At 34.5% G+C, this 14509-nt stretch overlaps 2 protein-coding genes across 2 annotated transcripts; one reads left to right on the forward strand and one right to left on the reverse strand.

The window, feature by feature from the left end:
- The first annotated feature begins 6190 nt into the window (after positions 1-6190).
- Positions 6191-10396, forward strand: LOC108324360 (LRR receptor-like serine/threonine-protein kinase RGI5). Its single transcript, XM_017557305.2, has 2 exons — positions 6191-9507; positions 9722-10396. Exons 1-2 carry the CDS (start codon positions 6645-6647, stop codon positions 10102-10104), a joined length of 3246 nt encoding a protein of 1081 aa, XP_017412794.1. The 5' UTR covers positions 6191-6644; the 3' UTR covers positions 10105-10396.
- Positions 10397-13427: 3031 nt separating this feature from the next.
- On the reverse strand, positions 13428-14386 carry LOC108325351 (embryogenesis-like protein). Its single transcript, XM_017558414.2, has one exon. It carries the CDS (start codon positions 14219-14221, stop codon positions 13763-13765), a length of 459 nt encoding a protein of 152 aa, XP_017413903.1. The 5' UTR covers positions 14222-14386; the 3' UTR covers positions 13428-13762.
- Positions 14387-14509: the final 123 nt, after the last annotated feature.

Here is a 14509-nt window from a genome sequence, read left to right on the forward strand (position 1 = left end):
AGGAAAAAAATTAATTATGCCTGAAATTATCAACACTTTTATCATTATTATTGTCGATAAAGTTTACGGAATGCTATTGGTGTTTCTCCCATGTCTTCTCTTATATAAATTTTTTTATACATAATTATGAGTGTGTAGCTTTTGGATTTGTCCTCCCTACATATTCCAAAACTTGTTACAGTGTTAATTGAAGAATCCAATATTATTAAATCAATATGTACATCCTAATGATGACTTTATACTAATAAAAAATTCCAAACAAAACACGAAATTCAAACAGGGAAGACATTGTGAAATTGCAGAGTAAAAAGACGGAGAGAGTAATAATGTAATATATTACCTAATAAAGTGAGTACATGTGTAGTTTCCTCTGAATGTTACGTTTAAAATTTTGTCACAAAAATGATAGGTGAACTTAACACCAATGTGTTACGAAAGGAGAAAGCCCAAAGATATTTAAGCTTTTCATGCTGCACTCCAAAACGTTAGGTCCAGGGATTTGTTCTTTTTGCTAACAGACAAAATCACACAAAATTTCTACACAACTAGCATGTGTACGTCGATTACTTCCATTTTTATTTTAAAAATGATTTTTACATATCGCTAAGATTATTTATTATTCTATTTTAAAATAACACGATTAAATAAAAGATAAATAAGCTCAATGTGGAACATTGAAACATATCGATGCAATTTTTCTAAAAAAATAGTTTTAGTATTATAATAAACATATCTAAAGCAATCAAGATATTGGAACTTTTAACATTAATTTATCAGTATACATTTATTTTTATATAACTTTTTAAAATAAGCGTTTTTAAATTAATTTATATTTACATTATATATATACACTTAGTAAACAATGTTATTTATAGCATTTTCACGAAATTTTACATAATTTACCTATATTACATAGGTTAGCATCTTTTTTTATTTTGGATAATTTAAGGTTTCACTAAAGCATATTTATCTTAATATTTTTCATCAATCATACTAACCTTTATTTGAGAATTTAATATAATTAAGGTGTACATTATTGTTATGTCCGAGATGTTCATACTAAAAAGATATCATCTTGAGTTGATAACATCATTTACGTCTCATTTAACACAATTATCACATAAGAATGAAAATACTACTTAAAAAAAATAATTATACTTAGTTAAAAAATGATAATATTTAATATATATATATATATATATATATATGATCATATACCAATATATTTCACATTTAAAATTTCATTAAAAACTGTATAATAAGAAACAATTGTGAAACCATAACTTTAAGTTTATGAGTTTTATTTCTTATATATATGGTTTTAATTTTTTATTTATTTAATGTGGGATTTAAAATCTTATTTTGCTAGTAATTTAAGTATGAGATTAAGTCATGATAAGATGAAAAAGATTGATATATTGTGAAGAAGAAAACTCACGTAGATTAAAGATTTTAGATTATAGTAGTGTAATTCTTTATATAGATTAAACTCATATTTCATTGATGTTATTTTTATGGAGAATTCTTCTCATAAGACTCATGTAATATCGAAGTTGAATGTTTATTTTAATAATCAGGTTCAATGAATCGTATAGTTGAAAATTTAAATCACATAATAAATAAAAATAGAAAAGTTAAATATTTTATAAAAAGAATTATAAACTTATTAATTTAAAATCTTGAGTTGATGTAATATCTATTTATTGTCATATTTCCACCAAAGTATTCTATACTAGATAATGAAAAGAGAAATACATGTAATTATTTTTACCTTGTTCTTTCTCCTCCTTTTCTTTCTCTCGTTATTGTCTTTTTTTTTCCCTTCATTCTCATGTTAAAGATGTTAGAGTTGAGTTTAAATGCATGGACCGGGCTTTAGATGCCTATCGAACAAGTTTAATTTTCACATTAAATAAATTTCACAAATTATCTAATTCTTACCTTACATTAATATACATTTTATTAATCATGTTAATGTGGTAAAGAGTAAGAATCCAATATGCCTAAATAAACACGTATTTTTGAGAGATGCCTGATAAACACAAGTTCCAACGGGAAAATCTTATTAAGCAAAAGAAAAGAAGGCGCGCATGTGTTTGTGGGGATGGCTTAAGAGGTTTTTGGAAAAATAAACAATCATTCCCTGAAAATATCTTATGGTAACGCGTGTTTCCAAAGTATTAGATCATAATTCTTTAGCTAACCTATTTGAAATCATTTTTCTATTATAGGAAATAGTTTTATTTCCTTTACGTTTTTCAAATTATTTTATTCTTAAAAAATAAACTAAATAAAATTCGATTCAACTGTCTAGTAATGCTTTTTTATTTTTCATGCATATAGATTTTAAATTTGGTGGCATCAGTTTTATATTTGAAATGTTTTTAAATGTTAAAAAAATCTAAAGGAAACTGTTAAAAGGATAATATTTTATACACGATAATTAGTTCTAATGTACTTGAAGTTAAATATATATATATATATATATATATATATATATATATTTTTTTTTTTTTTTTTTCTCAAATTACTTAAATCTCTTCTTCAGCCACATCAATACTAGTTATATTCTTTTTAATTTGTCCATTTATTCTTTCAACACTATACTGATCCTTTGTTCACATAAAACTTGTTACAAAATTATATTGATGAACTATTTTTTTTTCTAAAAAGGTTTAATGTGTTATATTTAAAATATTAGATTTTTACAGTTTCACATCTTACTGTTAACAATATCCTCATAAAACTCAAAAGTTAAAAAATTGTAAAAATCTTCAACATAATATTCGTAAATCGTGTAACCTATCATTAACAACAAAAAATTATCATTAGTACAAATACATTTTCTACATTAAAAAAGATGGTTCTATATATCAAATAAATGTAATGAATTTAAAAGAGTGAATTTGAAGAGAAAAAGAGGAGTTGTTTAAATTATAAACAATATAATGAAAAATGAAAATGTTTCAAATGAAAGTTTACGAAAATTAATGAATAACGTGATAAGTTTGATAGAATAAAATTGATTCACGAACAGGAGACTGATCCTAATATAAAGAATCTTAGTGATAAAATTGGAACCCCCTTACCTCATCATAGGGTTTGGGGCTCTATGAACTTAAGCATGATTAGAATATATACATATGGTGATGAACTTTCAAAACAAGTAGGAGGGGCTACACAGCACATAATATATGCCCATTTTCTTTGTTTTTTCATGACCCTTAGCTAGGACCCCGGAAAACAAGGGAGCCCAATACACTCCATATACCCCACTCATCCATTCTCTAGCTAGGGTTTTTACGTATTCTTATAGCCTATTGCATTTATGTCCTACCATATTCTATACTTTAATGGATAAAAGCTTTAAACTTGTACGCTAAAACAAAGCATCCATTTTAAAATACAAATCTCGTAAAATAATAGATTCATGTTCCCTCTGTAGTTCACTGCAGAGTGCAGAAGCCTAGGTTTGTCTTTGATTTCTTTTCAGTCCACCTTCTTATCTTAATGGATTCATCATGTCCTATCGGGATATGCCACATAATGTAATTCTATACACCATTATGAACCATAATGCAATTCAAATAAAATTTTTGTTTCTAAAATTGAAACTATTTTTTGTATTAAACTTGTTGTACATTTAGCGGCGCATTAAAGTATTCGAATCTTTTTCAAGTGATTCTTAGTTGCAGGGTCAAATTATTTATTGTCTTTCGTCATCCATCGTTATTTAAATTGGTGTAGTCCCGGAAGGAGGAAAAGAAGACGTAATTATGTGTATCTTTAGTTAGACTGTGTATACATTAAATACGAAGATCTTGGTTTACAATATACGTTAAAGGACGGACACACACTAACATTTTTTTCACGAATTCACCATTTTTCAAGCTACCTGAGACCAATCCACACACACCATTCAGTCAATGATATGCTTTTACCTTACGAAATGCAAAAAAATACTTTGACACCAACGACTTTCTAATGAAAAATATGGTCTCATGCATCTTACATTTTGCATAAGTTTTAAACATTAATTATTTCGAACATTTTTGTTATGCTCACTTCAAGAAATCTACTATTTCTAAGAGTGTGAGAGCAAATTATTTGATTGATACTTTCACCGATTTTGGCTGATTTGTGAAGATGAATTCAAGGAGAAGATTGAATTCTTTCTTTACACGAATGAACGGATTAGAGAGAAAAAACAAGTCAGCATTATTGATCATTTCACACAAATGCTATTAACTTTTATTTGAATTCATTCACCGATTAATATAAAAACAAGTCACACTAACTTTTAATTTCCAAAAACTTCACTCTCGGGAGTAAATTATTATGTTTATGATGATAATAAAATAAAAATAGAATTTATATTGTAAATAAAGAAATGATTTAAATTTGGATAAAATCATATTAAAAATAAATGTAAATAAAAAGAAAACTAACGCAATTAGTTTTTTTTTTAATTTAAAATTCATACAATAAAAAGAATTATACATATAATTAATTTTTTCATATTCTCACTCAATTTAAAAAGAAAAAAAAAAGAATTTGCCATGTTATGAACCCGTAGTCCTGTTCTGAGTGGTGCAAGGGCACTGGTTATCTGAGAATATCATAGTTACCATTCCAATAGGTTCCGAATTCTAAAATTTTGTGACATTTATGAGAGACAAGCCTCGTGCAGGTGAAAAATAAGAAAACAGTCAAAACCTAAAGCTAAATAAAAACCCTAATCGTTACCTGTGCCCTAATTTATTCCAAAAACCCCTCTCTGTCATGTGACATACAATTTTCTTTTGCTCCACTCCCAAAACAAACCCACCTCCTCCTCCTCGGTAACCAAATCACTCTTCCCTTTCTTAATCCAATCTTCAAACACTAATCACTCACACTGTTAAAAAAGCATAAACAAACAATGTAAAACTTACAAAATTTACATACCAATTTCACCCCTCCCACGTAGGAATTCCTCTATTACTACGCTACCTTACCCTTCATGTCCTTTTAAAATAACAAGTGTTACTTCCTTAAAACCAAGGCCACGTTTAATGATGCTTGGTTTATGCAAAGAAAAAGACATTGAAGTTGTTTTTCCTACTCTAAACTTTTAACCTTTCACGATCTCCTAAGCTGCCTCACTTCTTATATTATCACCAAAGTGCTCTTCCCCTTCCCAAGAAGGCAATCTTACTGTGTGTGCCATGCCAACGCCATGGACACATTTGCACATAAAGCTCTGAATCTCTTGCATTGTCCCAATCGGAGCCCTCACCAGCAGATTTGAGATAGAGGGAACTTATCCACAATGCCTAATTTTGTCACATTCATGCAAGTACTGTTTTTCATTTCATATAAAACCTTGATAAATTCATGCAGCTCTACTTAGGGCATTTTGTCCTTTTAGGTATCACTTCTTTACATCAAAGTTGCTCTCATTGTCACAAGCCTCACAGTTTTTCACTCTATTTTTTTTAATGTACATAAAGCCTTTTGTAACAAACAGTTACCTTGATCAATATACTTTAAAATTAATAATACATATATTTGTAGAAAATTATATAAATGTGATATGAATCCACTATGATACTTTTTAATCTAAAATCTTGATACATTAAGTTTATGAATATTTTTTATATGATATTTAACTTTGTTATTGTATTGGTATTATTTGAAATTTAATTGTAGTACTTTACACTGTTGAAAGTGTATCCAAGTTAAATTTAATGGATATTTGGCATGTATTTTTATGAAATAAACTACTCAAATTTACAGGTTATGTAGTTACAGGATACATCAATGGCGTGAGAGTTTTGGTCTGTTTCACCACTACAGCATGTACAAGAACAAACAGGGAAGCCCCACTCCTCCCTAAATAGTAAGATAATGAAAGGGTAAGGGAGTGTCAGTGAGTGATAGGAGAACAATTTGGTTTTTGTAAGAGGTCAATGTCCCAATTCACAAACTACATATCTTACATAATGGAGGGTCAATTTGGTACATGTACACAACAATGAATACAGCCAAACAACGAAGTTAGAACTACACTAACTACTATTTAAATGTAAAAGAGATATTGAGAGTGGAGGTTTTCAAAGTGCATTGAACTCAGAAAAGCTCAGCGACCGCACTTACCACCGCTGAGGTATTCTCCTTTGTTATTATTACCTGTAAGCAGTCACGCGAATCATGGAAACCAACAACAGTGCATGCACCACAAGTGCCAGAACTTAGATGGCCATGCCACCATTTCCACCACCATTTGCATAGCATCACAAGAGCCAGAAGCATCATCAGAAGCCTAGCTTTGGTTCTACCATTTGGTTGTAGTGAGAGCAGAGCCACTTTCTGGGGTAAGAGGGAAATAGATTGCATTCTTCACTGTCTATCTCAGCTATTCAATCTTCCTAAAGATAATGATGCAGTCTTTCACATGCTAGTATTGAAAACGCTAGTTTGAAACTTAAGCAATAGAGACCCTCTTTCACATGCATCTGGTCTCCTAGAGTGGACTTTTTTCAGCTTCAGCTTCACCAATCACCATCATTCAACAGCTGCAAGACTGACGTGGTGACCCTATAACCAACACTCCATTAGACCAAGTTCTTAATCTCCAAAACCAAGCCATTTTCGTTGTCCAAATGGAAAGCATTGTTCCCCGGAGTGTTACCGCTTTGTTATTTTCCATGATATTTTTCTGCCTCGCCCTGACAAAGATAGGAGTCACTTGTCTCTCACCCGATGGACAAGCCCTTCTTTCTCTTCTGCCTGCAGCAGGCCCTGCTGCAACATCATCACCTGTTCTCTCCTCATGGAACCCATCAAGCTCAACACCATGTTCATGGAAAGGTATCACTTGCTCCCCACAAGGTAGAGTAATCTCCCTCTCTATTCCAGATACTTTTCTCAACCTCTCCTATTTACCTCCTCGGCTATCCTCTTTATCAATGCTTCAACTTCTCAATCTCTCTTCCACCAATGTCTCTGGCACCATTCCACCCTCTTTTGGTCAACTTTTCCATCTTCAGCTGCTTGACCTCTCCTCAAACTCTCTCACTGGTTCCATACCTGCTGAACTTGGAAGCCTCTCTTTACTTCAATTCCTTTTCTTGAACTCCAACAGATTGACAGGAAGCATTCCTCAACATCTTTCTAATCTCACTTCACTTGAAGTTCTCTGCCTCCAAGACAATCTTCTCAACGGTTCAATCCCATCACAGCTAGGCTCCTTGACATCACTGCAGCAGTTTCGGATAGGGGGAAATCCATATCTCACTGGACAAATCCCTTCACAGTTAGGCCTACTCACCAACCTCACCACTTTTGGTGCAGCTGCCACGGGACTCTCTGGTGCCATTCCCTCTACATTCGGTAACTTGATCAATCTACAGACTCTAGCACTTTATGATACTGAAATTTCTGGCTCAATGCCACCAGAGCTTGGGTTGTGTTCTGAGCTGAGAAATCTGTATCTGCACATGAATAAGCTCACTGGTTCTATCCCTCCACAATTGAGCAAGTTGCAAAAACTTACTAGCTTGCTACTTTGGGGCAATGCCTTAACTGGTCCAATCCCAGCAGAGCTTTCCAACTGTTCATCACTTGTTATATTTGATGTCTCTTCTAATGACCTCTCTGGGGAAATACCGGGGGACTTTGGGAAGCTGGTGGTTCTGGAACAGCTTCATCTATCTGATAATTCACTCACAGGTAAAATACCATGGCAGTTGAGCAACTGTACCAGCCTTTCTACTGTTCAGCTCGACAAGAATCAGTTATCAGGTACTATTCCCTGGGAGTTAGGTAAATTAAAGGTTCTACAGAGCTTTTTCTTATGGGGTAATCTAGTGTCTGGAACCATACCATCATCCTTTGGAAACTGCACAGAGCTCTACGCACTTGATCTTTCAAGGAATAAGCTAACAGGTTCTATACCAGAAGAGATTTTCGGCTTGAAGAAGCTGAGTAAGCTTCTGCTTCTGGGCAATTCATTAACAGGAGGATTGCCACCAAGTGTTGCAAACTGCCAGTCTTTGGTGAGGTTGAGGGTTGGAGAGAACCAGCTCAGAGGCCAGATTCCTAAAGAGATAGGTCAATTGCAGAATCTGGTGTTTCTCGACCTGTACATGAATCATTTCTCTGGAAGCATACCAGTGGAGATTGCTAATATCACAGTTCTTGAGCTGTTAGATGTTCACAACAACTACCTCACTGGGGAAATTCCATCTGTGATGGGGGAGCTTGAAAATTTGGAGCAGCTTGATCTCAGTAGAAACAGTTTGACAGGAGAAATTCCTTGGAGCTTCGGAAACTTCAGCTATTTGAACAAGCTCATCCTCAACAATAACGTACTGACAGGACCGATCCCAAAATCCATTAGAAATTTGCAGAAGTTAACTCTTCTGGATTTGAGTTACAATAGCCTCTCTGGTGGAATACCCCCAGAGATTGGTCATGTTACAAGCTTAACCATCAGCTTGGACTTGAGCTACAATTCATTTACAGGAGAAATCCCAGAATCAGTGTCTGCTTTGACACAGTTACAATCACTTGATCTTTCTCATAACATGCTTTATGGAGAAATCAAGGTTCTGGGGTCTCTCACTAGCCTCACCTCTCTCAATATCTCCTACAACAATTTCTCAGGTCCCATCCCAGTAACTCCATTCTTCAGAACACTATCCTCCAATTCATATATCCAGAACCCTGAGCTTTGTCAGTCCATTGATGGGGCTACCTGTTCTTCTAGTCTGATTCGAAAAAATGGTTTGAAATCTGCAAAAACCATTGCTTTGATCACAGTCATTCTAGCCTCGGTTACTATAATTCTCATTGCTTCCTGGATTCTAGTAACTCGTAATCATGGATACAAGGTTGAAAAAACATTGGGGGCATCAACTTCCACATCAGGAACTGAAGATTTCTCTTACCCTTGGACTTTCATCCCATTTCAGAAAGTAAACTTCAGCATCGGTAATATCTTGGATTGCTTGAAGGATGAAAATGTGATTGGAAAGGGCTGCTCAGGTGTTGTGTACAAGGCTGAGATGCCAAATGGGGAGTTGATTGCTGTAAAGAAGCTTTGGAAAGCAAGCAAAGCAGATGAAATAGTGGATTCTTTTGCTGCAGAGATACAGATTCTTGGATACATTCGGCATAGGAACATAGTGAGGCTCATAGGTTATTGTTCTAACAGGAGCGTTAATCTTCTTCTCTATAACTACATCCCAAATGGTAATCTGCGACAGCTTTTACAAGGGAACAGGAACTTAGACTGGGAAACAAGATACAAGATTGCTGTCGGATCAGCTCAAGGTCTAGCTTACCTTCATCATGATTGCGTACCTGCAATTCTCCATAGAGATGTCAAGTGCAATAACATACTTCTAGACTCCAAATTTGAGGCATATCTGGCAGATTTTGGTCTTGCAAAGCTAATGCATTCGCCAAATTATCATCATGCAATGTCCAGAGTTGCTGGTTCCTATGGTTATATTGCCCCAGGTAAGTCCGTTTAGCTTGCTTTACTTTCTCGAACCTTTCTTACATCCTTTACATAATTGATAAAACCAACGCCCTTAATATTTAGGCTATTGGTTTAAATGTAGAAAAAATGTGCACACATTCAATTGAAGCCCAGGAATATATGGACATCCATATTTTATCATTTAGTGGTGCTATTGGTTTAAAACTAACCATGTTTTTATCACTAACGCAGAATATGGCTACTCCATGAACATAACAGAGAAGAGTGATGTCTATAGTTATGGGGTGGTTTTGCTAGAGATTCTAAGTGGTCGCAGTGCTGTTGAATCCCATGTTGGAGATGGGCAACACATAGTGGAATGGGTGAAGAGGAAGATGGGAAGCTTTGAACCAGCTATATCAATACTAGACACAAAGCTGCAAGGTCTACCAGATCAAATGGTGCAAGAGATGCTTCAAACACTTGGAATTGCTATGTTTTGTGTGAACTCTTCCCCATCAGAGCGCCCCACAATGAAGGAAGTGGTTGCACTACTAATGGAGGTGAAGAGCCAGCCTGAGGAGATGGGCAAGACCTCTCAACCTCTAATAAAACAGTCCTTAAATCAAAACTGATTCCACCCCTTTATTTTTTCTGTGTTTTTTACTTCTAAACTCCAATGGTTAGTGTGATTGATTTTCATCTCATCGGAGAAGGAAACGATGGTGCTGCTAACGTGGAAATTCGAGAGTAGGGAGCTATAGAGGAACTAATGTTTCGCTGAAACGGCCATTGTTGTACAGTTTTAGAAATACAGATGTCAGTTATCCACATCACGTGATCGTGAAGCAGTACTATTTGTGTTTCGACACCATTTACGTGCTTGTTGAATGGTACCAGTTTATCTGCTTGAAATTCTTCGGATAATTTCTTCAACCAATTGGTTTTAAGGTAGGAACCAACTTTTTGTTTTTTTTTTCAAACACCCTCATTCTTGTTGCTGTATAAAATCCACATGTTAACTTTTTGTAAAATTCACTTTATTCTTTTTCCTTGCAGAAAGACAGAAGATATGAGTTAAAAATAACTAAAATGAATGATTTTTTTCTTTTACAAAGCTGAGAATTATAGAGTTAAAGCTTCCGATCACAAGAATCTACAAGGTTTTTACTTTGATTTAAGCGGCAAATAGGCCCGTTTTCATTGAGCACTGTCTCAAGTTCTTGTAGACATAGAAATCAAGCACTTAAAACTTGACTGAATTTATCTGCCTCCACTTTGATCTGTCTGTGTCGCTTCCAATTCCAAGTCTCCCACATCAAAGCTTAAACACGCACTTAATCATTTATTTTAAAAAATATTTTAGATCTGATTCTGATTCTACATAAATAATTTCTTTGGCGACATTAGTTTTCGCATCAACAAAAGGGTACAAGAGACCAGAGAGAGCCGAAAGGTGTGAGGTGACCTAATAGGAAAATTCGGAACCTTAGGTCCCATTGGCTCAGAAATTTCCTTGAGCAATAATAATGGCTACAGACAAAGGGCATGCTTTTCTGCAGAGAAAATTAAAGCTTCAATAATGAAAGAACTGATTTTTTTAAGTTTACACATCTTGTCATCGCATTTGCTGAATTTCATTCAATTATTGCTAAATGTTAAAAGATAAGTAGTTCTTGTTTAAATTAAATTAGAGAAAGCTGAGATCAGAAAGTTTATATAAAAAAATATAAGATTTAATGTCATTAACTGATCCGAGATGACCAAAATGACAAGTTTATAGTGGTTTATTTTCTTTAACGAAGTACTATTCCAATGGTGAACAAGTGATGACTGTAAAGTTTTCTGAATGTAAGACGAGACGGGTCTTGATATTTATCATGGACGAGACGCAAAGGCCTTCAATGGCTCGAGACATCTTGGAGTTGGAATGGTTATCAGATCATGAAGTAGGAAGTAGAATAATAGAAGCCTTATTTTTTACTTTGGAGAATCGACTTTTAGGGTCATTACAGAGGCAGGACCCATATGGAGAGGCTTAGGTGTGGGGGCCAAGATAACAGCGTGTAAGGAGACAAAAGGAAACAAAGTCTTGCTTTCCCCTCCTTCTTCCATGTCTTATCAGACACACTACATTGCGCGTTCATTTGTCAGACAATGTTCGTCAAAAGGCAGAATCGTCATGCTCGTCAGTTTCCTCTCTGAATCTCCCTTCTTAATTCTCATTGCATTCATCCCTCCAAGGACCTCCATCTTTTTTGTATGATAGCAAATTTTGTCAACAGTAAAAAGTGTTATTTTAGATTTCTTTTTCTGTTTTCTTTCACTACAACACTGTTATTTCAAATTGTGTCTCAGCTGGTTTCTTTGGATTGTTCTGTAAGACTGTATTTGGTTGAGTATCCATTGTATTCCTCATCAATAATGTAACCTTTGTCTTTTACAAAAAAGAAGTAATATGGTCCTGAATTTTGCCCGTGATTGTTGAAATTTAATCCAGGTCCTTCAAAAATGTTTTCATTCACGAGCTTGGGACTATGTGTCAATTTTCATGTTGCGATAATTTTCCCTGCTAATCTTGAACTTATCAAGAAGTTGGCATCTCATAATTATGCGTAATACCATGTCTGAAGTCTTTAACATTTGTTCCTTGATTCTTTGACCATAAGGTAACTGTATAGAACAATACTGATTTAAGAAAATGGATTCTTACAGGAGCTAACACAAGGATTACTTTCCAATTTTTATACCTTCATTCTCTATCAGTGGAACTGCGATGATCACGGAAACCTCCTCTAAATTTTCTATTCGAGAATCCTTACAATAATATTTCCTCCTAACTGTAGTTTAAAAGAAATATCTATAGTTCTAAAATTTCACCTTGTCATTTCATATTAGCATCACTTGGTCATTACCGAATTCACAATCTTTTGAATGACACAAGTATATTCGTTCTTATATTTTCCATTTGCTACTACAAGCTTTCCTCTTATATATTAACCGTAGAACAACCTAGAATTATTATCTAAGACAGACCATACGGCAGGACAAATGGTTTCTTAATGGGTCTTCAGAAAGGACCAAACTTGGGAGTAAGACTCCAAAATTACAAATTATTGTTTCCATGTTACACGTATTTTCCATGTTCAGCTATTAACATTGTTAAAAAATGTAGTAATGACAAGCACATGGACACTCAATTAGTCTTTATGTAAAAAACCACACAATTAGAATTATTGTATCTTTAAAAGAAGGAAAATGATAATTATTACTATATATATTTACACACACGTATTTGTGTTTTGTATGTAAGAACCGACACCAAAAACATGAAATTACGCTAAAGAAAAAAGTTGACAACCACTAATAATCCATAATTTAAGTCAGTTGAACTAGTATTGCCAAAATCAACCGAAATCAGATACAAGAACACCTTTGGCCATAAAGCCTATCTGTAGTAAGCAGCTGAGGTTTATTCACTTTATTGCTTCAGGGAATGTCAACTCAAGCGAGATTAAGATTTCATGTTAGTCACACCTGTCTTTCTGTATCATAATATTATGGGACTAACTAAACCTTATAAAGAGTGCAGAGATGTCTATAAGTTAAGCTATGCCTAAAAGAATAGAACCATCCTAACAATTTTTGTAAATAAAGACAATTCGTGCACTCCCACAGTCTGTAGACTTAAATATGTTAATCATCACATTGAATCAGTTATGCAGCAACAAACTCAACAGCTACAAGTGGAAGTGTGAATTGAAGTCTTTAGGCTTGAAAAATGTTTGGCTATTTATTAGTAGTAATATGTAATTTCCCACTTTCTAAAATTGTTAAAAAATTACATTAGAATGGTACAAAATATAAAATACCGATATGTTCTAAATTTGAAGCAGAGTATCCAAATTTTCATCCCACAGCTAAAATAAACAGAACAACAAGTATCTCGCAGAGGATGAGAGAAGTGCAAATAACAGCAAGAGTTATTATCATTACTAAAATAAGTTTATTGATTGTTAGTTGCAGGTTCCTAATATCTTATAAGCACCTCAATAAACTAGTTTCCTGGCGCTATCACAAAAACCCAATAGTTTGTATCACAAAACGAACATCCCTTTAAATGAAAAGAACAACAATAGTCAGTCCTCGCAAATAAGTGATGAACCGTTGGCTTGGCTTCCAATGCGTTCATTATTCAAAACTACAGCCAATGAAACACCTTAAAAATATTCAACTAGCCACTCATGGTTAAAAAATGTTGGGCACAAGTCAGAACCATCAAATACCAAAATCTTACTCATCCAATTGTGCAACTTCAGCCTTCAATTGTTCAATCTTGAGACCCATAGACCTCTGCAAAGCCCCTCTTTCTTTCTCCGGCAACTTGGCCAACAACTTCTCGAACATGCCCAAAACCTCATTGACGGCGTCGCGTGCACACTCGGCTTCCTCGTTGAAATAAACGGTGTCTTTGGACTCCAACGCCATCTCTATCTCTTCCCTCGCCTCGGCAAACTTAAGGTTGATGGTGTCCACCTCCTTGGTGTGGTCTAACTCGGCCGACCCACCACTGAAACTCCTTGGATTGTGCCGAATCGCGTAGTGGGTGCTGGGGATTGAGGAAAAAGAGTGGAACTTCGAGGTGCACGCAGGGTGGGTCGATGAAGTGAAGGGGGCAATTGGGAATTGGCGAAAAGGGTGTCGGGTTCTGAAGAATGCGTAGAAGAGGGAAAACCTCCATCGGCCACTCATTCTGCTTTTGGTGACAACAAAAGTTGAGGTTCCAGCTGCAGCGGCGACAAAGAGACACAGAGTGGCGCTTAAACCTGAAAGTGGAAGAATAAGAACCACAGTCTGCAATGGAACCACAACACGATTCTGCCAGAGATCAAGGATCCCTAGCTCCTTTTCAAGATTAAATTAAATTAATAAAGCTCAGCCTTTGTTTTTGTTTTTATTTTTTACTTTTTTTTAGGGTTTGTTCGTTTTAACTTTTACTTTTTAGTGTTAATAAGGTTGTTTATTAGATTGTTTGACTTT

The sequence above is a fragment of the Vigna angularis genome, chromosome 3, assembly GCF_016808095.1.
Source record: "Vigna angularis cultivar LongXiaoDou No.4 chromosome 3, ASM1680809v1, whole genome shotgun sequence".
NCBI lineage: Eukaryota > Viridiplantae > Streptophyta > Magnoliopsida > Fabales > Fabaceae > Vigna > Vigna angularis.